The sequence below is a fragment of the Suricata suricatta genome, chromosome 17 (genome assembly GCF_006229205.1).
Source record: "Suricata suricatta isolate VVHF042 chromosome 17, meerkat_22Aug2017_6uvM2_HiC, whole genome shotgun sequence".
Taxonomy (NCBI): Eukaryota; Metazoa; Chordata; class Mammalia; order Carnivora; family Herpestidae; genus Suricata; species Suricata suricatta.
The window spans coordinates 23,063,248-23,089,901 of record NC_043716.1 but is presented as its reverse complement, the minus strand read 5'-3'; the positions used below and the strand labels follow the sequence as shown (position 1 = coordinate 23,089,901).

General features: G+C 38.1%; 1 protein-coding gene across 2 annotated transcripts in view; it reads left to right on the top strand.

The window, feature by feature from the left end:
• AATF (apoptosis antagonizing transcription factor) overlaps positions 1 to 26,654 on the top strand; it is a 98,148-nt gene that overhangs the window by 16,822 nt on the left and 54,672 nt on the right. For both annotated transcript variants that reach the window (XR_003904547.1, XM_029928070.1), the window contains exons 5-8: positions 18,580 to 18,694; positions 20,091 to 20,292; positions 20,788 to 20,952; positions 22,442 to 22,525. Coding sequence is in view for 1 of the 2 variants with exons in the window: in XM_029928070.1 (XP_029783930.1) it covers positions 18,580 to 18,694; positions 20,091 to 20,292; positions 20,788 to 20,952; positions 22,442 to 22,525 (566 nt within the window). In the remaining variant the exon portion in view is untranslated. The remainder of the gene's footprint in view (positions 1 to 18,579; positions 18,695 to 20,090; positions 20,293 to 20,787; positions 20,953 to 22,441; positions 22,526 to 26,654) is intronic.

The window sequence follows — 26,654 nt, the reverse complement described above, 5'->3', positions numbered from 1 at the left end:
AAACTTCCTTGAAATGTTTTTGGTAGTGATCTTCTGTCCTCTATTTTTCTCTCTTTTTTCAGAAGACCCATCATTTGATGTTAATCTGTTCCTCTGATTCCCTATCTTTTCCCTCTTCAATTTTCCATTCTTTCTTTTCTCTCTTTTTCGTGGTTCTGCTTTCTTTTTTTTCTTTGAAGATTTTTTTTAAGTAATCCCTATACCCAATGTGGGGCTCAAGCTCATGGCCCCAAAATTGAGAGTCTCATGTTCCACTGACAGACCCAGCCAAGTGCCCCTGGTTCTACTTTCTAAGACATTTCCTCAGCTTTCTTATCAGACCTTTCCATCCAGTATTTTAATTTATTCTGCCATTTCAGTGTTTTTTCTCTGAGGGTATACATGATGTATATTTTCTGAAGTGTTCTTCCTACATAGCCTGTTCCCTCTATACTTTCTTTTCTTTTGTTTTAAACCCTGTATAACATGATAGACATTTTTCTTAGATGTTTGGTGATCCTTTGATCTCTGTTGGCTTTTAAGAGTAGGGTACCGGGGCACCTGGCTGGCTCAGTCAGAAGAGCATGGGACTCTTGATCTCAGGTTATGAGTTAAAGCCCCATGTTGGGTGTAGAATTTGCTTAAATAAATAAAACTTAGAGAGTAGGGTACCAAAACATTGATTAGAAGTTCTGTATGTTTAGATAGCGCTCTTTTTTGTGTTTTCCATTGTAAAGTGATCTATGTGGACCATATTTGGTGAACCCCAGTGTGAGAAATTTTAGATCTTTGCTCTTTATGGGATCATAGTAGCTAGAGGACTTCTTGTCTCCTGCCTGGCTGCTGGCATTCTAGTAGGTGGGGAGGCTGGGGATCTCAGCATCCAGTCTCTGAACTTCAACTTATTTCCTGTTTTTAATATTATGCCATTACCCCCCACCATGTCTGGTGTCCTCCTGTCTAGAGATGCTATGTTTAACTCTCTTCAGAGGATAAAGCTTTTAGCTTCTGCCTATGGGAAAGGGTCTAGTATATTGACTACTTTTAGCCCTGTCTTGCTCTCCTCTTCTAGAGGTGCCCAACACTGCCACTTTCTGAGTCTTCTGTGGTTTTGTTCATGCACTGCAAGGGGACTGCTTCTCATTCTTCTTCACTGCTAACACCAGAATAAACCTGCTCAGGTTTGTTATGTCAGTTATTAATTTGTCTGCTTTTTAAAAAACCTGATTTACTGAGGCTTAGTCACTTGAGTGTCCAAGTTTTGATTTCAGGTTGGGTCATGATCTCATGGTTTGTGAGGCTGAGTGCCACACTGAGCTCCGCACTGACAGCACAGGGTCTGCTTGGGATTCTCTTTCTTTCTCTGTCTCTCTCTTTCTCCCTCCCCCTACCTCCCTCCCTCCCTCCCCCTCTCTCTCTCCCTCCCACCCTTCCTTTCCTTTCCCTCTCTCTCTCTCTTTAAAAAAAATTTTTTTTAACGTTTATTTATTTTTAAGAGACAGAGCATGAGCATGGGAGGGGCAGAGAGAGAGGGAGGCACAGAATCTGAAGCAGGCTCCAGGCTCTGAGCTAGCTGTCAGCACAGAGCCCAATGCAGGGCTCAAACTCATGGACCATGAGATCATGACCTGAGCCCCCCAGGTGTCCCTCCTCTTCTCTCTCTCAAAATAAGTAAATTGAAAAAAAAAAAAAAACTTAAAAAAACACAAACCTGGTTTATTGAGGTATAACTGGCATACAGTAAACTCTGGGGCCCGTTTCTCTAGAAAAAAAGCCACATCCCTAGAAAGAATTTTCTGCATTCATGATCTGAGCTCCCTTTTTCTTCTTCTCTCATGAACCCATTCCAGTCAAGCCATCCTACCCAAACTGCTCACCAAGGTCATAGATGACCCCTCGTTGCTTAATGAAATGGTCAGTTCTCAGTCCTCAGTTTACTTAACCTGTCAGCATTTGTGTAACTTGACGTTTGTATACACCCGTGAAACCATCACCACGATGAAGATAATAAACATATTCCTCATCCCCAGAAGGTTGCTCAGCTTCTTTAGAATCTCTTTCCTACCTCTCCCTGTCCCTAAGTAACCACTAATCGGTTTTCTGTCACTGTTTGTGTCTTCTAGAATTTTACAGAAATGGAATCATATGGTTTGTACTTTTTTTTTTTTTTTTGGTCTTTTATCTGTCTTTTCACTCAGTATAATTATTTTGAGTTCATCATATGTTTTTGCATATGTCAATAATTTATTACCCACTATTGCTGAACAATATTTCACTAGATGGATATACACATTTTATTTCCAGTTATTGCTATTATAAATAAAGTTGCCACGAACATTCGTGTACATGTTTTTATATAGACATGTACTTTTATTTCTCCTGGATAACTAAACATGGAATGGTTGAGTCACATGGTTAGTATACGTTTAACTTTTTTTTTTAATGTTTATTTATTTTTGAATGAGAGAGTGCAGGGGAGGGCAGAGAGAGAATGAGACAGAGAACGTGAAAGCAGGCTCTGTGCTGACAACACAGAGCCTGATGTGGGGCTCCGGCTCACAAACTGAGATCATGACCTGAGCCAAAGTCGAATGCTTAACTGACTGAGCCACCCAGGTGCCCCTAACATTTTTTAAAATTCTTTCTATTTTTTAAGTAATCTCTACACCCAGGCTCAAACACAGTATCAAGACCAAGAGTTGCACGCTCTACCAACTGAGCCAGCCGGGTGCCCCAATAGATGTTTAACTTTTAAAGAAACCGCTAAGCTGTTTTCCAAAGCCATTTGACAGTCCCTCCAGCAGCGGGTAAGCGCTCCACGGGCTCCACATCCTCATAAACAATCGGTATGGTCATTCTTTCTAATTTTAGAGATTCTAATAACTATGTAATAGTTCTCCTGATTTTTTAGCTTAAGAACTGAGTTGCTATCTTCTCTCTCATACTTTCTCTTTCTTTTTGTGGGTTTATTCCTTTAAAAATTACTTTGATCAGGGACACCTGGGTGGCTCAGTCGGTTAAGCATCTAACCTCGGCTCAGGTCATGATCTCGTGGTTCATGAGTTTGAGCCCCATGTCGGGTTCTGTGCTGACAGCTTGGAGTCTGGAGCCTGTTTCAGATGCTGTGACTCCCTCTCTCTCTCTGCCTCTCCCCCACTCGTGCTCTGTCTCTCTGTCTCAAAAATAAACTATAAAAAAATTACTTTGATCAGCAGAATAGAATAGAGTTGAGAAGTAGATTCATACAAATATGGGCAATTGACTTTGTACTAAGTTGCAAGGTCAGTTCAGTGAAGAAAGGATAGTCTTTTCAACAAATGGTGTTACAACAATAATAAATGCATTTATTTGCAAAAGAATGAACTTCAACCTGTAGCTCTCACTTTATTGAAAAATCAACACAAAATAGATTAGCAACTTAAAAGTAAAACAAAACTGTAAAGTGTTTTGAAGAAAACCTGGGTGAAAAATCTTGATGACCTTGGGTGAGGCAAAGGATTTTTAGATAATGACCTCAAAAGGGTAATCCATAAAAGAACAAACTGATGGGCTAACTCAGAATTAAAATCTCTTGCTCTGTGAAAGATGTGTTAATGGAATGAAAAGACAGGTTATAGACCTAGAGAAAATATTTGCAAAGTAGAAACATCTAACAAAGGACTTCTGTGTACAATAAATATATGAAGAACTCCCAAAACCGAACAATAAAAAAATACCCATTAATAAAAAGGGGGCAGAAGATTTGAACAGAAACTTAACTGAGGAAGGTTTATGATGGCAGAGAGGTGCATGAAAAAATATTTAACATCATCATCAGTGTTGAGGGAAATGAAAGTTAAAACTGCCATGAAATGCCCCTGCATACCTCTTAGAATGACTCAAAACAAACACCTGACCCCACCAAGTGACAGCAGAGATGCAGGACAGCTCAGACTTTCATGTGTTGCCGATGGGAATGCAAAATAGTCCAGCTACTTTGGCTGGAGTTGAGTGGTTTTTTTTTAATAAAGTTAAACATATATTTACCAGATGTCCAGCAGTCCTGCTTAGATACTTACCGTAGGGAACTGAAAGCTTGTCTCCACACAAAGACTTGTGTGTGGATGTTTACAGCAGCTTTATTCATAATCGCCAACAACTGGAAACAGCCCGGATGTCCTTCAGTAGGCAAATAAATTGTGTTACATTACTCAACAATAAAAAGGAACCAACTATTGATAAACGCGAAAGTGTGCATGAATGTCAAAGGTCTTATGGTAGGGTGAAAGATGCCAGTCTCAGTGCTTTACAGCTCTGTTTATATGCTATTCGGGAAAAGGTAAAACTACAGGGGTGGAGAACATACCGGGCTGGCAGAGGTTAGGGGTGGACGAAGGGTCTGACTACACAGGGGCAGCTCTTTCTTTGTTCCTGCAAGTTTCTATTTTCCTCTTCAGTAGACTCATTTCCTTGGAGTGTCTCCCACCTGTTTTTCCACAGTGGCTCACCACTGAACCCTTCAGCGTGGCTCGAGTGAGTGTGAGCATTTTGCTTGGACTGAGGGAGTAGGGGAAATAGTTGTGTGCTTTTTCCCAGGTAAGTCTGGGAATATTTCTTATGGTAATGGATACGTGATACAGTACTTCTAGGGATGGGGAAATGGGCTACATCAACCTATAGTGTCATTCTTGCTTGAAAAATATATCTTTGCTACTAAAACCTTACCCAGAAGAGAATAATAGATTACACAGAGCTTCTAGATTTTGATGTGGGTTAGATCTGAAAAATGAGATGTCCTTAAACTCTTTTTCCTTCTCTCTTTGATAAGTGATATAATGTGGTTTGGACACTCAGAGATTCCTGAGATTCCAGGTTCTGGTTGATGATTTACTGCAAAATTGCTTATAAATTGAAGTAGAAAATGTTTTGCAGACCTGGCAGCTTTCTGGCTTCACACCCATTTGTCACCCAGCATTTCCCTTTGTGTATAGAACAAGAATTAATTAGGCTGCACTGCAGGAAAAGTTTATGGCTATAATTTATATAGGATGAATTTCTTTTTAAAGAGACAGCATTGTTTTGTTATACCTATATACATGTAAGTGTGTGTATATATAAAGTGATATTTTTTTCTCTTAAAGCAGTGTCTGTTGAGCTTCTGGAGTAAGCATTCATTTTCCTGCTTAATGCAAGACCTTGGTGGACTAGATGCTTTTATAGTGGTTGCTTTCTGATCACACTGTTGGTTTTCTGTTTCTTGTTTTTAAATTCATTGTGTGCTAGTGAGCAGCACTCAGTTGTGGGTTTGCATTTGCGACCTCGGTCAGACTTGTCTGGTTTCCAGAGCTTTGTATTCTTTTGGTCTCTTCGAAGACTTAGGATTCTGCCTTTTTTTTAGGGTCTTGCTCATTCAATTAATGTTTTCATAATCAATGCAAGTCAGAACTTGCAATTTGTTCCTGATTTGCACATTAAAGAGCTCCATTAATTAAGGATCCTGGTGTTTGGCATGTTCCCGCAGGATCTGTGCATTATTTACATGGTAGAAGTGCAAGATGCACGCTTCGCAGTTGTAGTGGCAATTGCAGTTAATCCTGCTTTTTCTCTTTCTTTCTTCTTCTTTTCTCTTTTGCTTGTGAATAACAATTAATTCACAACTCATTGAAACTCCTGAGGGATACATTGGACCAAAATAGGAACAAGTGATCCAAATGAGAGGGCCACAGTGGAACAGTAGAAAGTAAATCCTTTGTTTAAAAGGGAAAAATCCCCCTGGAAGACATAGAGAATTTATGTGTTTGGTTTTTGTTGGTTGTTGCACTTGGCTGGATGTAGGAGGCATAATAGCGTGGAGTTGTAATTGTTTACTCAGATTTTGAAGATTTTTTTCCCCTCTCCATAATAGTAGTTGTATTGATAAATGAAGTTGCCTTTCATAACCCAAATGACCCCAGAGATTTAGACAAACATACCCTTGCACTTATGTCAAGTAAGCTCTTTTACAATATTCCTGTTTTCAGTCGGTTTTTCATGAAATCACTTTCCAAAGTGTTTGGGTTCTATTATAACCATTTCTTTTGGTAACCTAGTCTAAGGAAAGGTGGGCTCCATCTTGTTGTGTAGGAGAGTGTAGAAAGCAGTCGGAAGCATGACTCCGCTCACAGGTTCTGCGGGTTCCTCCTTTCTGGTCTCAGCCATGGCTAATGCTTGTCTGTTCCTAGTGCATCTTCCTAATAGTAGCTCATCTGTCTTTAAAAATACTGGGAAAAGCTGCAAAGCATTTTCAAAGGTAGAGACTTTTTTTTTTTCTGATATTTATGAAACTTTTTAGGGATTTTGTAGGATTTACATTTGTCCTTATGTTTTTCTGTTACTCTAGGTGTGTGTGTGTATGTGTGTGTGTGTATAAAATCTTTACATATGTTTTTATATAAGTGTGTGTATATGTAATATTCACTGTAAAGTGTATATATACATATACACACATACCGTATCAATGTGTGTAAAGGAAAAAGTGAAAGTTCTCCCACTTTCCGAAATCTCTGTACCTTCTCAGAAAAAACAGTATGGGTTTGGAGTTTATTATTCCAGCCATTTTAATATGTATATATTTTCTTTCACTATATATATTTTTTCTGTTAAAAAAATTTAAAAAAAAATTTTTTAATTTATTTTTGAGAGACAGAGACAGCACAAGCAGGGGAGGGTCAGAGAGAGAGGGAGACTCAGAATTCGAAGCAGGCTCCAGGCTCTGAGCTAGCTGTCAGCACAGAGCCTGATGCGGGGCTCGAACCCACGAATCGTGAGATCATGACTTGAGCCGAAGCCGGACGCTTAACTGACTGGGCCATCCAGGCGCCCCAATTTTTTTATTAAGTTTTAGTGGAAATTTGATGAGGGGAGGGGTTGGGGAGACTAGTCTGAGAAAAAAAAAATGCATAGGTTACTTAAGAATTACCTTTAACTTGATCCCAAGTAAGTTTGTCCATATGATTTGCTTTGAAAGTTTGCTATACTTGGACTGCACTTAACTTTAGCTTACGTTCTTTGTTAATTTTTAATTACCTTTTATGTAATATTGGTTGTCTTGCTTGATGTTTAATTTCAGATCTGCCACATTCTGTTTTTTCTTGAGGCAATTGGATAAATTTGCCTCTGGATACTATCCAAACTGCTACTATTTTGAGAAGAGTTCTTACTAGCTATTTATACTATTTCATACACGCATTTTTTTTTCATTTTTAAGTAACCTTTATGCCCATTGTGAGGCTCAAACTCATGACCCCAAGATCAAGAGTTTCCTGCTCTATCAACTGAGCCAGCTAGCTAGGTGCCCCATCCAAGGTTTATATAGGTAGACAAGCTGGTTAGACAGTTTGAAAGAGTCTTACATTCTAAAGATGGTACACAGGGGTGCGCAGGTGGCTCAGTCGTTGAGTGTCTGACTCTTGATTTCAGCTCAGGTCATGATCTCATGGTTCATGGGACTGAGCCCCTCATTGGGCTCTAAGTTGATAGCAGGGAGCATGGTTGGGATTCTGTCTCTCCCCCTCTCTCCCCTTCCCCCATTCACATTTCCCTCTCTCAAAATAAGTAAATAAACATTAAAAGAAATAAAGATGATACATAAATGGTATGTGGTGAGGGTTGGAGGGAAGGGCAGAGACAAACGCTCAAACTCAAGTTCTAATTAGAAAGCACTTCTGATGTTTTTAGTAAGGCTCATAAGGTAAAAGAACATGAGTGAAAAGAAATCACATAGGATAATTTGAGAACCAGGATGATCAGTTTACTTCTATTTTGGTATTGTTGTGCAAGTACAATGCCAAGATGCCTTTATGCTTACAAATAATAAAAACAGCTCCCATTTAGCACTTGTGCACTATTGTTCAGGCACTGTATTAAGTTCTTCACAAATGTGTCCATTAGTCCCCACAGCAGCCAGTGAAACAGGTGCTAATGACTGTTCTATGTAGAAGAAATGTAATCTTGGAGAGGGTTAAGTAACTTGCTTACGGTCACCTGGTTAGAGGCAGAGGCGGTGTGGAACCTGGGATCTGCTCGGCTTCACAACCTCTGCCCTTGGCCTCGCCACCCAGTCACGGCACACGCAGTTTAACTCTCTAGTCTTGTTGTTGTTAAAGTGTGACAGAATAACGAAGTGGAATAAATGCCTGAGCTTGAAGGAATGAGGCAGGAGCGATGTGGAGATGAATTTATTGTAAAACAGAAGACTTAGAGTGAGTAGTAATTGTGTCTTCAGTTTTTCTCAGATCTTTCCCCACACACTGCCTTTCAGTAGGAGAGCCAGAAGGACCCTGGGGGTCAGCTCATCTAGTCCCTCTCCTGTAGTCGGTAAGCTTTTTTTTTTAAATGATAGAGAAATAGATCACTAGGTTTTTATCCTTATTGTAACTACGATATACATTCCTTATATAAAAGTCAGTAAATGGCCAAAGCAAAAGTAAGTAAATAATCTTCCCTAATCCCAGCAGCTCCAGTTAGGTACTTTTAACCCTTTGTTGTATAGTATATGTCTTTTCCAATTTCCCCCCATTGTGGGTATGTAGTTAGAACTGAAGGGGAGCCATATTCTATATTCTGTTTTGCAATCTGGTTTTCTCTACTTAGCAAAGATTATTAATATTTTTCCGTGTCATTAAATATTGTTCTACAGCATTATTTTTAATAGCAGCATAGACTTCGCATCATCTGGATAGTTTAACCAGTTCATTATTGTTGGACATTTGGATTGTTTCCAGTTTTTCATTTTTATAAATAATGTAATAAACATCGTTGTTACTAAATCTTTACTTACATCCATGATCGCTTTGTTGCATAAATTTCTAGATGTGGAATTAGTATGTGTTCTAAGGATATGTGAAATTTTAAGGCTTTTGATCTGTATTTCTGGGTTGCACCCCAGAAAGGTGGTATCACTTTAACATTCTTTCCTTCTTTAAATGAATGTCAGTTTCCTGTTCCCTTGTCAACATTGGATTTTTATTGTTTTGTGTCATCTTTGTCACTTTGATAAATAAAAAGTGGTTTCTGCTTATTTTAATTCACATTTTTAAAAATTTACACTTCCTAGTGTTTTATAAGGGTAAACATGTTTTTCCTTACATTTATTGGTCCTTGGTATTTGTTTTGTGAATTATACAGGGGAAATTTTAAACTAGTACTAGGGATAGCTGATTCCCTTATCAATCAAACTTATGACCACCTCTAATTTCCCTTGCCTTTGTTTTAATCTGTTTCTCCTTGTTTGACTTTCTGTGGACAGGAAGAATTACTTCTACCTCAGCAGACCTCTTTGTATTATTGAATATACATATTTACTCTTCATCAACCTTAATAGTCATAAAAGTAAAATGTGTTTGTAGTAAAAATACTTTTTTTCAAACAGTATTGTTCCCCTTCCTCCCCAATGGTACTGAAATATGGACTCTGAAAGCCTTGTTTTTTCCCTACTGTCAATAGTACTCTTCAGAATAATCATTTTTAGCAATTTGGTGTATATCCTTCCAGATACTTTGTGTCCATTTACACTTAAAAACAAATTTTTAAAAATGTTTATTTATTTTTGAGAGAAAGAGAGACAGAGTGTGAAAGATGGAGGGTCAGAGAGAGAGGGAGACACAGAATCCAAAGGCTCTGAGCTGTCAGCACAGAGCTCAATGAGGGTCTCAAACCTACGAACTGTGATCTGAGCCAAAGTCAGACACTCAACCGACTGAGCCACCCAGGCTCCCTTAAACTTTTTTTAAAACCATAAGTGACATCACACTTTACATCTTTCCATGTTAATGAATATAAATCTACTTTTCTTTAAAAAAAAAAAAGAAAAAGAAAAAAGGCTTGGCTATCTTTGTTTTTTTTTCCTGAAGTATCTTAAAATAAATTACAATCATCATGCCAGTTTGCCTCTAAATACTTCTATAAATGGCTCTTAAAAAAGGAGAATGTTTCTGACATAACACTGTCATCTCACCTAACCAAATTCATCCTTCCTAATAATCCTAATGATGTATCTACTCCACATTCAGATTACTTCAGTTATCTTAAAAAGTATTTTGTAATTTAGTTTATTCAGAACAAGTTCATTTATAATTATCCTTTTCAACAGCTGCACAGAAAGTTTTCTGGCTAAACTAATTTAACCAGTCCCCTATAAATGGACACTTAAGGGGTTGCAGTTCTGACCTGTTATAAACAATGCTAAAAATAATGTTTTTGAAACTGCCTCTTTGCTTTCTTATCTGATTATTTCATTAAGATTAATTTTCAGAAATGGAATAGTAGGGTCAGGTGGTATCCATGGATAAACCTTTGATACATTTTGCCAGATTGCTTTCTGGATATGTTGTGCTAGTTAAACGCTTCTCAGTTGTATATTGAGAGAGAGCCCCTTTCCTCCTATTCTTGCCAGCATCGAGTCGTTTCAGAAAATATGTTGTTTTAAGACCTGGGGTGTGTGTGTGTGTGTGTGTGTGTGTGTATGTGTGTGTGTGTGTGTGTAGTTTTGGGGGGGGGGTGTTTTTAATTTAAGTGAGGCCAAGCATCTTTTCTGATGCTTAGTCGCTTGAATTTTGGACACTGTTAATCAACATTTCTTAACATTATCTTTTTCAGATTAAGCAAATATCCCTTTATTTTGTCTGTTGGACCTACCTATGTCCACATGATTTGGGCTTTCTTTATTTTGTCCACTTTGTTTTTTCCAGTGTGGGAACCAAATTTGAACATAACATTTTAACAGAGCCTCGCTAGTGTTTTGTTTTGTTTTGTTTTTATTGTGTAGTGGTATTGGGGAGGGCGGTTTTATCGTTTCTTATAATTGAAAATTGTATTATACTTTGTTTTCCAGATAGTTTTGACACCTAACCATTTAAGGATACATTGATCTAGAAAATGAAAAATATGTAGTTCTTTCTAAGGCTTGTAGTAGTGTTTCATTTTCTTCATCAGTATGATGGCAGTGTAATAGTACCCACCTCACAGGGTTATTGTAAGGGTTGAAACGAGATATTTAATACTAGGTAGGAAGTGCCTAGGCTGGTGCCTGCCACTTTGTGGGTTCCTTGTGTTGTTAACTGTTAATAGTGATATTGCCGCCTTTTCTCAGGCTGTAGCTTTACGGCCAGGGATTTGTTTCTTTTTCAAAGGTTATGTAAATGGATGCCAATACTGTACTTGCGGTTACCTCTTTGAAGACTTGAAATGCACGTCTGAAAGCATGCCAAGGAAGTTATTAGGATGCCATTTTTATTCAGTTATTCATTCAGCAACCTGCAGCATGCCATTTGCCAACACCAGGCATACCACAGTGAATTGTTCACAATCCTTGCCTCAATGAGCTCATGGTAGGGTGTGGGGATAGATAAACCTATTTTTTTAAGTTTATTTATTATTTTGAGAAAGAGAGCACAAGCAGGGTAAGGGCAGAGAGAGAGAGAGAAATAGACACACAGAATCTGAAGTAGGTTCCAGACTCTGAGCCCAATATGGGGCTTGAACCCACAACCATGAGATCATGACCTGAGCCGAAGTTGGACATATAACTGATTGAGCCACCCAGGCGCCTCTGGATAAACTGTGTTTTAAGGCATAAATAATTAAGTGTTTTTATGTGAAAGCAACCTCTCAAAGTGGTTGTTTCAGGTTGTTAAATGAATAACACTTAGGCTTCCCAGTATTAAAGGAAACACAAATAAAAGCAATCTTTTATTTTTCTGAGCCTCATTCTAACCACCCAAGTGGTGATTACTGTGTCTTCATGTGAACGTGTTGTAATGTATGTTAAGTTCTTGAAGCTGATAAGATGGTCTTGAGACTCTTGGTGGTAGCCTATACATCTTCTATTACAGGAAAAAGTTCAGTTACTGTGCTTTTGTTAACAAAAATCAGTTTGTTGAGGATATATGCTTGTTGAAGCTAGCAAATACGTTGGCTTGTCAGCACTTAGATTTGGAAACGATAGTGTAATTGGAAGTTCTGCCATGTAACTTAGGCATCATTTCTCTGGAGCAAACATATTTGTAGAATACTTCTTACGGCCCAGGAGATGTGTTGGATGCCAGAGTGACAGGACGAGGTCCGTGCTTTCGAGTAGCTTACGCTGTAGGAAAGTCAGACTGTGCAACATGACACGTGCTGTAGCTGTGGTGTGACTGATACAGAGGGAGGAGGGATCTGCTCAGCCTGGGAACCCCCATTTTCAGACCCATACTACAGAGAGAATTTGGACATTTAGGTAAGGAGTAGTTTCACTGCCTAAGAGGCTGGTTGTATAAAGGCTTTTTAATAAGAAAGGATCAGAATATTTTATATGAAAGAGACAGGGCTACCTGGATTGTGGTTCTAATTTTATTTTGAATAAGTTTTTTTACTTCAAAGTTTACTTTAAATTTTAATAATATTTTAAATTAAAAAAGTAATATATGCTTATAAAATATCCAAACAGTTCAAAAATGTACCCAGTAAGAATGAAAGTATCCCTTCTCTCCCTGGGTAACTCTTGTTAGACAGCTTAAACAATTACTTGTATATAAGCTTGGTTTTAAGTACCTTGTATTTTGAGCATTTATTCTTTTGTTTAAAGGGGGAAGATAAATTTCCCCTTTTAGGGAAGTACTGTGGAGCGATGGTGGTTGTCTGGGGCCTGCTGAGTGGAAGGTAACTGTAGTGGATTTCGGGAAGTACATTGATCAGTTAGATTGCTGTGTCCTATAGGGCTTTTTAAGGATTTATTGACACACTTCATCAAGGTATTTGAGAGAGTATTCAGGGAAACCTAAGAAATTTTGCAGTTCTTTTCCCTTCCTTATAAATTCATGCCTGGTCAGAAATTACAGCCTGATTGGGATGTCCCTCCACAGAACTCAAATGCACACTATCTATCATGTTACTTAGTGTGGCAGTAATGTAAAATGTTAAGGAATTTTTTTTCTTTTTGCTTCTTCCTATAAAGGGGCTCACCCAACATATTTTATCATATGTCTCTTTTGCTCTCCCTTATTTCAACTTCCACTTACTTCCCCAATTCCCCACATCATTTTCTTAAGAGAAAAAAAACAAATTTTGTCCACTGAGTCCTCTTTCTTACTTGATTTAATATGTCTTGGGTTGAATGTTTCTCAAAAACAGTTTGCATTCAGAATTAGCCTATCAAACGGTTTCCTCCATAGACTCCTCTGTAGACTGCATGCCTTCCACTGTGGTGCTCTCTGAGGTCTGAAAACCCAGGGCTGCCTTTGGCTTAGCCATTGTGATTTTAGTCCCCATGCTCTGCTTTGAAAAGTTATTGTGGTGGTTATTTTGGACCATTAAAGAAAACTCTACTTTTGGTCCACAGAACCAACCAACCAACACAGAGACAGAACTCCTTATGCTATCCCAGTAAAACCCACAGCCCTTGTGATGACACATCCACTTACCCAAATCTGGGAGTACATATATGCACATGCCTGCACATGTGTATGCATACGTAAATATATCAGAATTCTAAGTGGACGCACACAGGACATGATAGTAACTCATCCATACGGGTGGTGTGCAGGAATTTGTAACCTGCAGTACACTTCCTTCCTGGTGACGCCATTCTGCTTGGGGAATATAGAACAAGCCCAAACAGTAATACTGACAGAGTTTGGAATTATGATACAGTGGAGGCTTCACGTAATTCTTTGTTGAAGAAGTTAGGGCCTAAATGTTAAGGCTTATTGTTATTCTGAGTTGATAATCTCTGCCTTGCTTTAATAATTTTTCCTCATGCCTGGGTAGCCCGCGAGTTGCACAATAATCACTCACACAGCTTTGTAATCAATGCCCAAAGTAATAGGATTCCTCTGGCCACCGGCAATTAATAAATTTGTGTCTTTTTTAAAACACTAGCAAGTCGGGCCTGAAATACGACTGACTGGCTCTCCTCATTTGCATATTTATTGCAGTGGAAAAATTCTTACCAGATGATTGATGCCGAGCCTGCCTCTTGAATTCCAAGCAGCACATTATTATGAAATGAAAAATGCCGGCCATACAGTTGATTAAAGTTGAAGACAGTGGAATCGGTGTTTTTTAAGATTGTGGGAGAATTAAAGGCATATTTTAATAGATGTTGACAAGAAGTGAACTAACAAAAGCAAAGCAAAGGATTTGCTTGAAAAGATTTAATCAAACGTCTTTCTTGGGGGATTAATTGCCGGGGATGACTAGTGCAAGTGGCAGGCTTGTGTGGATTTGAATGAAAAGTATTGTTCTCAGGCCAATATATCGTGTGTCATTTTGACCTATAGTTTAGCTCTGGTTCTAGAGTTACTTTTGAAGGAGAAAAAAATGCTCTTGTAATCTATACATTCTAGTTCATAGTATTTATCTGGGGTAATAGGAATGTGGGAGTTTTGTATACTTGTACATAAATAATTATATGTTTTCATGTTTATTTTAAAACTAACTGTCTAGATATTTAAAACTGATAAAATAAGCTTTATTTTAGTTATAAATTCACTGTCTCCATTCCCCCTCCAATCTCCTTGCCAGAAGTTGTACTTATTGGTTTATAATCTAATTAATGAACTGTATGGCTGTGTCCAAACTTACTCTCTCCCTACAGTTCTGTTTATGTTGAACAGCCAACATGAATCAGGGAAAAAAATAAAGCTGTTAGGTGAAAATGGTTTTTAGATTGGTGACATTTTATATATAGAATGCTTGCATATGGGTAGCATGTAAATGAATACTTAAGGCGGGAATCTGTGAATACCAGTTCAGTCCTAGCACTGTCGATCAGCGTAAGTGGAACTTAAGATTTTCACCATGTGAAAGATGATAATTTTTTTGATAGCCACACACTTTCTATATTCACAGCATTTAAAAATGTATAAAATGCCTTAATATGTAAAAAACATGTTTCTTATTTTTCACCTAAATTCTGTGAGATAAACAGGCAAAGAAAGGACTATCTACATTTTACAGATGAGAAATTGAGACTCAGAGATTAAATTGGCCCACTCAGTATAAAATGACTAGAATCATGTCAGTTAGCATACCGGGCTCCTGATCCTTAGTAAAGTACTCTTTCCATTGATTCTCTACTTGGAAAATCGTTCCTAGAGTCTGGTGCCCAGATGCTGAGGTTGTATCTTGATAATATGGTGAGGCATATGTCCTTAATCTCCTCTTAAGGGAAAGGCCTCTGGAAGTGGACCATGTAGGACAAAATAAACAAATATATCCTTGACAGTCTCCCTTTGTTTTGTGGCCATGTGCCAAAAGGAAGAGAGAAGACAGTATATGCCTCTCGGCTGCTTTCTTAACTGCTAACTCTGCCAGTAATTAGGAGAAAAATTAGAGGTAAATTGGAAACCATTGGTTCCATTCTCTTTATTTTTCATGGGGTTGAACAGATAGAATTTAGTCCTATATGAATGACAAAAAGAGGGTAGGGTTTGGTTTAGTTTGTTTTTTAGGCTGTTGTTTTAGGCTGTCTTTTTATAACTGTTGGGTTTGAATCTCCAGAAGGTCTTTTCTCACTCTTGTCAACTGTGGCTTTGAGGAGGCCTGCTGCATCCAGCAAAGGATTGTTCATTTTATATAAAATCTTACCAGAAGGAAATGTAACCCTAATATTGCAAAGAAATGAGAATTGGGTTCTTTTCTTTTCTTCCATATTCCTTTACAGGAAGCTGTCCATTTGTTGGCCACTGGTGACTTTACTTTGATAAACATTTTTTTTCTTTTTCTTTATTTCTTCTTCTTCTTTTTTTTTTTTTGGTGGTTAGAAGCGCAGAATTGCAGATTTCATCTCTTGTAGGTCTCTTGACACTTTGATGCATGGTAGTGCTATCCCTGAATGGAGCTTAAATACTTCAGGGCTACTTTCTGACTGGGTGAAGGGGTGTATAAAATGAGAACATATGAGAAAGTATTAACAGAAAGGCACACTTTGATTTACTGATATTGGCTCTCTGCTTTCTTGTTGGATTGATATGCTGTCTAATATATCTGCAATGGATTTTTTTAAACTGACTTGAACAAAATAAAAAGGCTTGTATAGCTACTTGAAAGTGGCCCTTAAAAGTAGTAGTCTTTTCGTTGGATGTTTTCACACTTCTTGGTTATGCTACGTGTTAGAGTCAAATTACGACGTGCTTTTGGGGGCAGGCAGCTGTAAACATTACAGACTGCTTTGCAGCTTCTTCACTGCATGGTTCTTGATTTCATATTTTAGATCATGGGCACATGGCACGTCGAGGAGGTCAGGGACAGACACTTGGCTTTTCTTGTTCTTTTACATTTTTTATTGTGGTAAAAAACACATAACCTAAAATTTACCTAACATAAAATTTATCCTGATCATTTTTTCAATTTCTAAATTTATTTTTAATTTTAACTCCAGTATAGTTAACATACAGTGTTTTGTTAGTTACAGGTGTACAGTATAGTGACTCAGCAGTGAACCCTGACCATTTCTAAGTGTGCAGTTCAATAGTGTCAAGTACATTCACATTGTTGTGTCACTGGTCTCCAGAACTTTTTCAGCTCACAAAGCTAAAACTCTATACCCATTAAAGTCTCCATTCCCCTCTCTCCCAACCCCTGGTAACCTCCATTCTACTTTCTGTCTCTATGGATTTGACTACTCTAGGTACCTCATAGAAGTGGAATGATACAGGACTTGTCTTTTTATGACTGGCTTATTTCATTCAGCATAATGTTCTCAGGGTTCATCCATGTGTTGTAGCAAGTGTCAGAATTTCCTTCTTTTTAAGGACTGAATAATATTTTGTTGTTTATCCTGTTCTTTTTTTGACTGGGCTCAAGATTGAAGGATTATAGGTGATTTTTTGAAACAGAGATGAACTGGGAATTCAGTTATTATGAATTATTTATTATGCTCTGGTCTTGAGATCACTTGAAAATGTTTTCTTTCTCAGTTATGGTAAAATATACATGACATAAAATTTACCAGTTTAACCATTTATAAATGTGTGGTCTGGTATCATTAAGTCCATTCACATGGTTGTCCAGCATCACCACCATCCATCTCCAGAATGTTCTCATCTTAGTCAGAAACTCTATTCCCCTCTCCCCTGTATCCCTGGCAATCAGCATTCAATTTTCTGCTTCTATGAATCTGACTGTTCTGGGTCCCTCATTTAAGTGGCACCACACACTACTTGTGCTTTTGCAACTGGCTTATTTTACTTAGCATAAGATTTTTAAGGTTAGGTCTTGGGAGTTTCAAGACCTACTCCTTGGCACTACTACTTGGTGAAATTGTTTTGTGGTTCCACTTTGGAAAATATGGGCTCTGTCTCAAGATGTAGCCTTTTCTAGAAAAGACATTAAAAACTGAGATTAACACTAACTGAAGTTTGTGTGGGCTAAGTCCCTATGGAATATAAAGTAAAAATGAACGTAGGGATTGCTGGATGAAAGTAGTGATGCTTGTGAGAAGGTTACAGTTATTTAAGGGGAAGGGGGCAGGGTTGATAGAAGCGTGGCCAGAGATGAATGGACCCCTACTAGTAATGATAAGAATGGAAAATCACACGATTTAGCAATGGATTAAATCTAAAGAATAAGGGCACCAAAATGTCAGCGATCTCCTATGAAAACATTAAACAGAAGAGAAAATCAGACAAGGGAGAAGTATTAGGCAGGAAGAGAAAAGTTCTGTTTCTGACGTGGTATATTTGGAGGACTGATGGAGCATCCATGCGAAGATTTTCTTGCAGTTGCTGAAAGTGTGGAAGCTCGATAATAGGAGAGACGTCTGAGTGCTATCAACGCATAAATAGTGATTATCAGTGTCTAGTTAGCCCCTTTAGTAGGATTAGGCTGATAAAGAAGGTAAGAGTTCAGTTCTCAGAGGGCCAGTTTTTATTCTGAAAGTTCTTAGCCGTAGACTGTATACTTAATCCTGGCCAGCTTTATTACAAATGTATCCTGTCAGCTATGAGAAGAACCAGGTAAGAACATGTTCTTAGTGTGCAAATTTTTAATACACAATTCAGTACTGCAAATAGTAAGTCATTAGCTTGGGTTTTCATACGTGAACAAGAACTTTTCATAAGACTTTGTGTGGAGAGGTTGAGTGAATGATATGGCAGCTCAGACCATAGGCAGATGAGATCTCCTGAGAGGATGGTGGTGGTGGCGGCCCCGGTGGTGGTGGCGACAGCAGTGATCACAGGACAAAGTTGTGCGGTTTAGAAGAGGAGGAATTGCTTAAGGAGTTGATTGATAGAGGGACAATCCAGGAGGTCGGTGGGTTACCTGTAGAAACTAACACCATAGGGGAAAATGATTGGTTATGATGACAGGCACGGAAGGAGTTTGTCAGTCTGACTAAATTTAAGAACCCAAAATGTATTGCGGACCCTTCCCCATGCACCTTATGTTTGTCACCTTGCTTGTTCCTCACAACAAGCCTGGGAGTTAGGCACTTTTATCTCCTTCCAGGAATTCAGTATTTCAGAGAATTCTTAGTCTATGGGTACCCTATGCTGCCCCCCACCCTGGCCAGAACTGCTCAGGAGTCATCAGTTATAGGTATTGCCTCTTTTGGAGAATTGTAGATAATAAATTGCTCCTTTTCTGTGCTTTATTTTCCAGGTCACAAGGCCCTTAAAGCATTGTTGAGGTCATTGGTAGATCTTCAGGAAGAGTTACTTTTTCAGTACCCAGACACTAGATATCTAGTAGATGGGACAGAGGCGAAAGCAGAAAGGTAAGGAAGGAATGGAGCTATGGAGTTGCTTATTTTAATCTAAATAGTTTCCCATCATTTATGAAAAAGCCAAATCCTCTGCAGGCAGATGTCAGACTTACTGTTAGTGAAAGAGAAAGAGCCTCTTATATTTAACTGGTGGCCAGGATAGCACATAAATTGAGAATAAAGTTTTTCACTTTGTATTAACTTGGAGCTGCTCCCCTTCGTGGGCTTCTGCAAAAGGCTCGCCTTCTCCTTAAATCTGTTGAAATTGGGAGATGAAAGCACATTGTTTTTTGGGGTTTTTTAAAATGTTTTATTTATTATTTTTGAGAGAGAGAACACGAGTTGGGGAGGGGCAAAGAGAGAGGGAGACACAGATTTTGAAGCAGGCTCCAGGTTCTGAGCTGCCAGCACAGAGCCTGATGTGGGGCTTGAACTTAGAGATTGAGATCATGACCTGAGCCAAAGTCAGACACTTAACCCACTGAGCCATCCAGGTACCTGAAAGCACATTGTTAGTATTAATTCTTAATTAATATTGATGAAGCTCTTTGTGCTAATACCATGGAATTGCTGGTCACAACCATCTCCTTTTCAGTGGGGGAAGAAGAAGCAGGTATTTTGAAGGGTAGACATTTTTCAGAAAAGTGCTTAATAAACTTGTTTTCTGAAACCGTCACATTTGAGGAAGGATTTCCCCACATTCCCCTCCACCACCCATTGTTTGAACTTGCTGTATATGGTACCTGCTTGGGTTTTTTTCCCTTGAGCTTATCCTTTGCTCCATTTTTTTTCCACTGAGTTAGTTGCAGGGACAATAAGTAAGCTCACATTTGTTGAGCACCTACTATATGTTGGGGTCAGTAGTCCATTGAGTGCAATTGGCTTGATAGGTGGAATTTCTCATCGTAGTTGTAGTTATTGCAGCGTACTTTCCGTTCTGCTGCCTACCCCTTTGAGTTTTCTTCACATTTGGCTCTCTTCCTGTGATTCAACTATTATTCAGCTTTCCTGAACAATTGGTTATAGGGAGACATATTTTCCTTATTGATTTGGGGATTAAGATCATAAAAGTATGATTATGTGTTTAATTTTTAAAGACTATCTTATAACAGTAGAGGCCTGGTTCATATGCATTTCTAATAATGTTTTTACAACCTCATTTATTTTTATGGTTTGCTTACCTTTTAAAAAAATATTTCTAAGCCAGTAGTTTTTATATTTGAAAAGTTACATGAGTTTTTGATTGACCTCATGAACATTCTTTTCAAACAGAAAAAGCCATCTTCACGTTTATAAAATTGTAGACAGAATAGGGAAGGCCTAAATACTCTCGACCTCGTGTGAGCTTCGCCTTTTATTTGGGTAACGTTTGTTTACATTGGACTTAATGTTCTTACTGGTTTTCTAGTGAGGAAGAGATTTCCAGTGAAGATGAAGAGCTAGTAGAAGAGAAGCAGCAGCAGAGAAAGGCCCCACCAAAGAGGAAGCTAGAAATGGAGGACTATCCCAGCTTCATGGCAAAGCGTTTTGCTGACTTCACAGTCTACAGGAACCGCACGCTTCAGAAGTGGCACGATAAAACCAAGCTGGCTTCTGGAAAACTGGGGAAGGTGTGTGTGTGTCTGTGTGTGTATAACAGAGGTTGTCGCAACCTGAAGCAGTTACATTTCTGTAGCTCATTATAATGTCATGATGTCATGGTAATCAGTCATTACTGCAGAAAAATTTACTGAACTCCCACCATTGGGTTTATGTTATTCAGACATGGGATTTTAACTTTCTTAGAAACAATATTTTATTCTAGAAATTATGGCCTTGTAAGTGTTCAAATATTTGGGAATACAAAATACTTAAAGAAATAGATTTTTAAACAGTTATGAAAGGTGCAGAAGTTAATCTCTGGGTGTAGGAAAGTAATACAATCTGTTTAAGACTAATTTTTTTTCCCCCTGAGAACAATTACAGCCATTCAGAGACTCTGTAACTCAAAGTCCCTCCTGAAAGGATCGTCTGCTTCTCTGCTGACACAGAAAGAGAGAAACCCATGTAGCTGCCTTCAGCACAGACTTTCTGCATTTATCTGACACTGGTTAATGTTGTTGCAGGGTTTTGGTGCCTTTGAACGCTCAATCTTGACTCAGATCGATCATATTCTGATGGACAAAGAAAGATTACTTCGAAGGACACAGACCAAGCGCTCCGTCTACCGAGTTCTTGGCAAACCTGAACCAGCAGTGCAGCCTGTCCCAGAGAGTGTGCCAGGACAACCGGTAAGAGCTCCGTGAAGCTGGGTGACTATAGCGAGCAGTTTCTGTGAGGCTAATTAGCTGAAAAATCTGATCATCTGCTTGTGGTTATCATTCTTGGTGTAGGAAGTGAGTGAAAGAAAGGGAAAAGCACTACTTTACTAGATTGTTGAGAAAGTAAGACTATATGGGAGTACAAATTTATTTCAAAATGGAGCTATTGTTAATTTGTGTGTAGTCTCCTCTTATTTTTGAGTTTGACAGGCGTCTGGTAACAGAAGCATTCATAATCCAGTTTTCATAATTCAGTTTTAACGCTGCTTCTTTGGAAATGTCAGTATTGAAGCAAGCATGTCCTTTAGGCTTTATATTGGACCTGTAGAGATACTGCAGAAAAGGATAGAAAATTAGAAAAAATTCTTTTGTTTAAAAGACACTTTTATTTATAGAAATATATACTTAATGATTTTTTTCAAAATTCAGAAGAATTTAAAATGAAAAGTAAAATTCCACTTCTTAGATTGAACCGATGTTCACAGTTGTAACAGGCTTTTAGGAATTTTCTATTCACAGAACTATATATACACATATAACACATATACCTATATAAAAATATGATTATATCTTTTTTAATTAAGTGGAATGGATATGTGTGTTTATAAATATATAAAATATTATAAATTATATGTAAAATCAACAATTTTTAAATTTAATTTTTCCTAGATGCTTTTCCAAATCATTATATAGAGATCGATCTCATTTTTCCTAATGGCTACTGAGTATTCCCTCTTGTGTGTGTGTGTGTACTACAATTTCTTTAAACAGTGGATATTTTTATTGTCTCCAGCTTTAGAAACTGCTATCGTAAACATTCATGAGCATTTGTAATATGTGTGTTTGTGTGAACATATGGATAGATTTCTCAAAATGGAAATATCAAATCAAAGAGAATACACAGTGTTTTAAAGCTTATTTAGGGACAGGAAGCATCAGTGGGGGAGGGGCAGAGAGAGAATCCCACACTGTCAGCACAGAACCAAATGTGGGGCTCAAACCCATGAACCACAAGATCATGACCTGAGCTGAAGTTGGATGCTGAACTGACTGAGCCACCCAGATGCCCCCACATTTTAAATTCTGATAGATGTTACTGATTGCTTCCAGAAAGATTGCATTAATTTCCATTTCTACCAGCTGGGTTTTCTGGTACTGATTGTTGCCAATTTTAGAGGTGAAAAATGGTGTCTTCTCATTTTAATTTTCATGTATTTAATTAGAATGAGGTTAAACCTTTTTATATGATTGACAGTTTATAGTTCTTTTTCTGTCAAGTGCCTGTTAATGTTTTTGTCCATTTTTTTTATTAGAATGTTTTTGTTTTTTGATTTGAAGAGCTCTTTATATCTTAAGGAAAAGTGCTCTGATTGTAATACACATTTTTTGTAGTAGCTACATTACTTTGACTCCTTCAACCCTTTTGGATTCACTCCTTCCTCTTTTCTCCTTGATACAGGAGATCCTTCCTCAAGCCCCTGCCAATGCCCACCTGAAGGACTTGGATGGAGAGATCTTTGATGACGATGACTTTTACCACCAGGTATCATTTTCACACGCTTTTCTTTTGTTACAGATCAGGTTTTCACGTTTTAAAGCAGCTCATAGATTCTCTGGTCTACTTCGGAAGGAGGATAGAGTCAGGGAGCTAGAAGTACTGTTTTCAGAGTTGACTTAACTGTGTAGTTCTGAATCTCTTGTTCCTTTTCTGTCCTGTATTTTTCCTTTTGAAATGAAAACAACTAAAAACTACTTTGTTAGTTGCTGCAGAATGTAAATTATCTGTAAAACAGCTACAGCTTCTTCAAGTCAGGTAGTTTATTCTTTCTCAGCCATTTTTGAGAATGCTAATGTAATAGAAGACTTTTTGTTAGTTATTTGGTTTCTTATCTTATTACTATTAAATTGGGATATGGATCTAAAAGACTGGGATCCCAGAGTTCTTGATTTGTACTTCTGGTTCTATTTCCTATAAAGTCTCTTGTCTTTTTCTGCTGAGGGCGGGGGCAGTGCCTGTTCAAATCAGTTAAGTATTGAGATTGTTTATAATTATAGTGTAATGTTTTAAAGACAGAAAGAATTGGTAGAAGTTGAAATATGGCCCAGCTGTTGATATCTCTTTGCAGATGTTCTTTCCCTTGATATTATTGTCTGCTGGCATCTGCTCTTTTTAATGATGCTGGTGACTGTTAAGGTAGATTAAATATTTGGGCTATCCTAAAGAACTAAAATAATTTCCTATGATTCTGGGTCTCCTGATAAGTTATAGTTAGTGAAATGTGCTTTAGGATGTACCCTTTCTAGCTCTGGGAATCAAGGATGCAGCGATACACCAGCTTTTGTTGAGCTATTATTTATCAAGATATTCTTTTTTTTTTCTTTGCTGAATTTCTAGTGTGTTAACTTTTGTCAAGGAATTTCAACTGCTTGTTGAAGGTTCAGCCATGATGTATTATGTATTGGGACTATGCAGGAAAGAATTTGGGAAAGTTACACTACGAGGCTAATAGAACAGGTGATTCTATATAGGGGATACCTCTGAGTCTTTGCCCTAAGAAGAGAAAGAGGCTCTCTGATAATCTTTCTGTTCTCTCTGGAGTGTTCGATGAAATTATTGCTGTAAGTGAGCCTTAAAAGTAATGATGAGAGGGTGTAGGAAAGAGGATTGGTGTGGCCTCAGGTGTTCCTTGTCAGAGGTCCTGATTCTTTTTTCCTTTTCTTCTCTTATTATATCCATTTGTCAGAAGAGTAGGCAACTCTATTTTGTTCTAGAGTGTCTATAAGGAAGTACCTGATATGGGATATTAATGCTGTATAATTGTGTGAGATCATGGGAGACAATCAAAAATGCTCCAGTCTTCATTAATTGAAGTGTACATTGTTCGATGGAAAGTGCATCATAAATTAAATAGGCTTAATAAAATAAACTGAAATTACTGGGAAGAAAGAAGTTGCTTCCACTGGCAATCCTTAGTCTGAAAGATTTTTTTTTTTAATGCCTGGAGGTCTGTTTAAAAAGAAATAGCATTACTTGATTGGCCCTTCATCCCAATTAATAATTTTACCTTCGATAAATTCTGATTTCAGAGTTATGACTAGTCACATCTTAGCTTTTCCCCTTGCTGGTTAATTGGGGTGCTGGGGTTAATCTAAATTAAAACTTAAACTAATAGAGGTCAGCACGGCAGCTGAAGCACCTGAGTGAAACAAATGGGACTGCCATGCGCAACTTTATCTTGGCCGTTTCCCAAGAGGGAAGTGGCAGCAAATTGGAGTTGTTTCAGCCTTCTGTAAAGGTGAATGATGGGTGACACTTGTTAATGTACAGCATCTCCGGAAGCATTCCAGATTGCTTTGCTGCTGCACCAAATGCTGCCATCCATGCACAGTCAGTAGGAACTGGACCAGTTGCCAACATCTGGCAGCACAGCAAGGAATGGGTGCAAGTCCTGAAACCCCGCAGATTCTAAATATGGTGCTTAGAACTGTGCAGGATTTAATCACTTACCACTCTTTGGCAGTGGGCTCCGACAGCTTATCCTAGCCTCGTACATCACATGCCGACATCTGCTGAGCCGCAAGGCAGCTGCACATTCATTTTCTCTTCTTGCCTTTTCTCTTTGCCTCCTATTTCTCTTCTTCTTCCCACTTTCCCCCCGCCTCCCTTCCGTTTTCCTCTCCCTCCCCAATATACTTCTTGGGAGAGATGATCTGTAAAGATTACTGCTTCATTGTGTGCAAGTAATTGTGGTGATGCCAGGCCCTTGACAGACACAGCACAGCACCTGTTCTGCTGACCTGGTTAATTTCTTCTGTTGAGTGGGATTTGCCCGAGATTGGAGCTGAAGCCAATTCAATGATAAGGCTAAAGAAAATGGCTGTATGTTTTCTGTCACCTCCCAATTAAATTGGCTTCATAAAGTGCTTTTCTTTATTTGTCAGGGTAGTAAGCCTGAGCTAAGTGTTGCATTCAGAAGTGGCACAATGTATTACAATGGGCCTGTGAGTTTTCATTTGTGTTTTTTTTAATGTGGTCATATGGAAGAGCTGGGTGGTGAATATAATACACTTCGCTTTTTTTTTTTTTTAAACCATACTTGAAGCCAGGCTTTTGGGTCCGTGTTTTGTAAGGAAGAGATTATAGCCACATTGAATTTTAATGTTTCATTGTAAGGGTTTAAAGGCTTACTTGGTTAATTCAGGCTGTGTAAATGCCCTAACTACTGAGAATGATGTTCAGGGTCAGAACACCCAACATATACACACACATTCATTCATTCTCTCCCTTTGTTTCATAATAGGCCTTTAATTACTACAACTTTGAAAATCTGTATTATTTAATAAAGGGACATGTGTATGTGTATGCATACTCAGAGAGATACTGAAGAGTATCAGCTATCATAAATAATCATATCATTTTTGAGCTGAAAGAACTTTACAAGAAACTGGATCCCTGAGAAATTAAGTAACTTCCTGGAAGCTGTATTGTAAATGGCAACATGAATGCTTGATCTCAAGACTTCTTAGACCAAGTCCTATTCTTTCCATCCCTTATTTCTTAAATATTTCATTCTCGAGCCATAAAAAGACTTCACTATAGTATTACACCTTTTCTAAATAAGCATCATTTTCTTAGAACCAGAAGAAATATTATTTGTGTTAGAAAGTCATTTTTTTCTTCTTAGAAGGCAGATAATTTATTGAACTTCTGTTACTTAACAATTCTAATGAAAAAATTAGCTTTATAGTTGTGTTACTAGGCTGAAAACTGGAATTGCTAAAAGCTTGAAGTATACCCAGTGGAAAGATTTCATGAGAGAGACTTCACCGGCTGTAGGCATTGCAGAGTTTCCCTCTCCAGTGGAATTAGTTTGCATTTGGCCTATTTCTTGTCAAGGCTCATCTCTAAAGACAATTTCACAAAACAGAATGTTTGTAAATGACCACGAAGGATGAGCCATTGAGAAATGTTTTCAGTATCTGTTTTTCATTTTTCATTATCCTGTTTGCTGAGTTCTAGAAGATGTGTTGTCTCTATCACCATGTAAGGTTTTCTATTGCTTTGATTTGCTTTTTTAAGCCATCAGTTGATCTTTGACTTGATAAGCCTGCATCCTTAAAGATTTGAGGAAGGACTAACATTTACTGAACACTGGTTATGTGCCAGCTCCGTGGCTTAGTAGATAGGTACTTGACATACATCTTTATTTAATCCCCACAAGATCTCCAGGTTGAGATATGACTGCACTTAGCAATAAGCTATATAAAGTGACTGCTTTTATTCTTTCATATCCCAGACCTCAAACTGGTTTCTTGTCACTTCATGAGGTATTTTGTTCTGAAAGGACTAATTGAGTTTAGATATTGACAGATCGATTCCTGGATTTCTAAGGGTTCATTAGGATTTTGTATGTTGCTTCTAGCTTTGTTTGGTTTTGATCTGGTTTGTCCTGTCACTTTGAATTTAACCAGGAGTGTCTAGAGAAAGGCATAATAGGTTTTGCTCTTTCGATGACCACTTTGATGGGTTAAATTTCTCCTTTCACATGCCATCAGGACATGTCTGTAACTGACCTTGCCACATGCTAGACTTCTGTGTCCAAGGCATTTGATAGTGCCATAAGCAAGTAATTACTAATCAGGTAAATTATTAAAAGTCAATAATGTTAAGA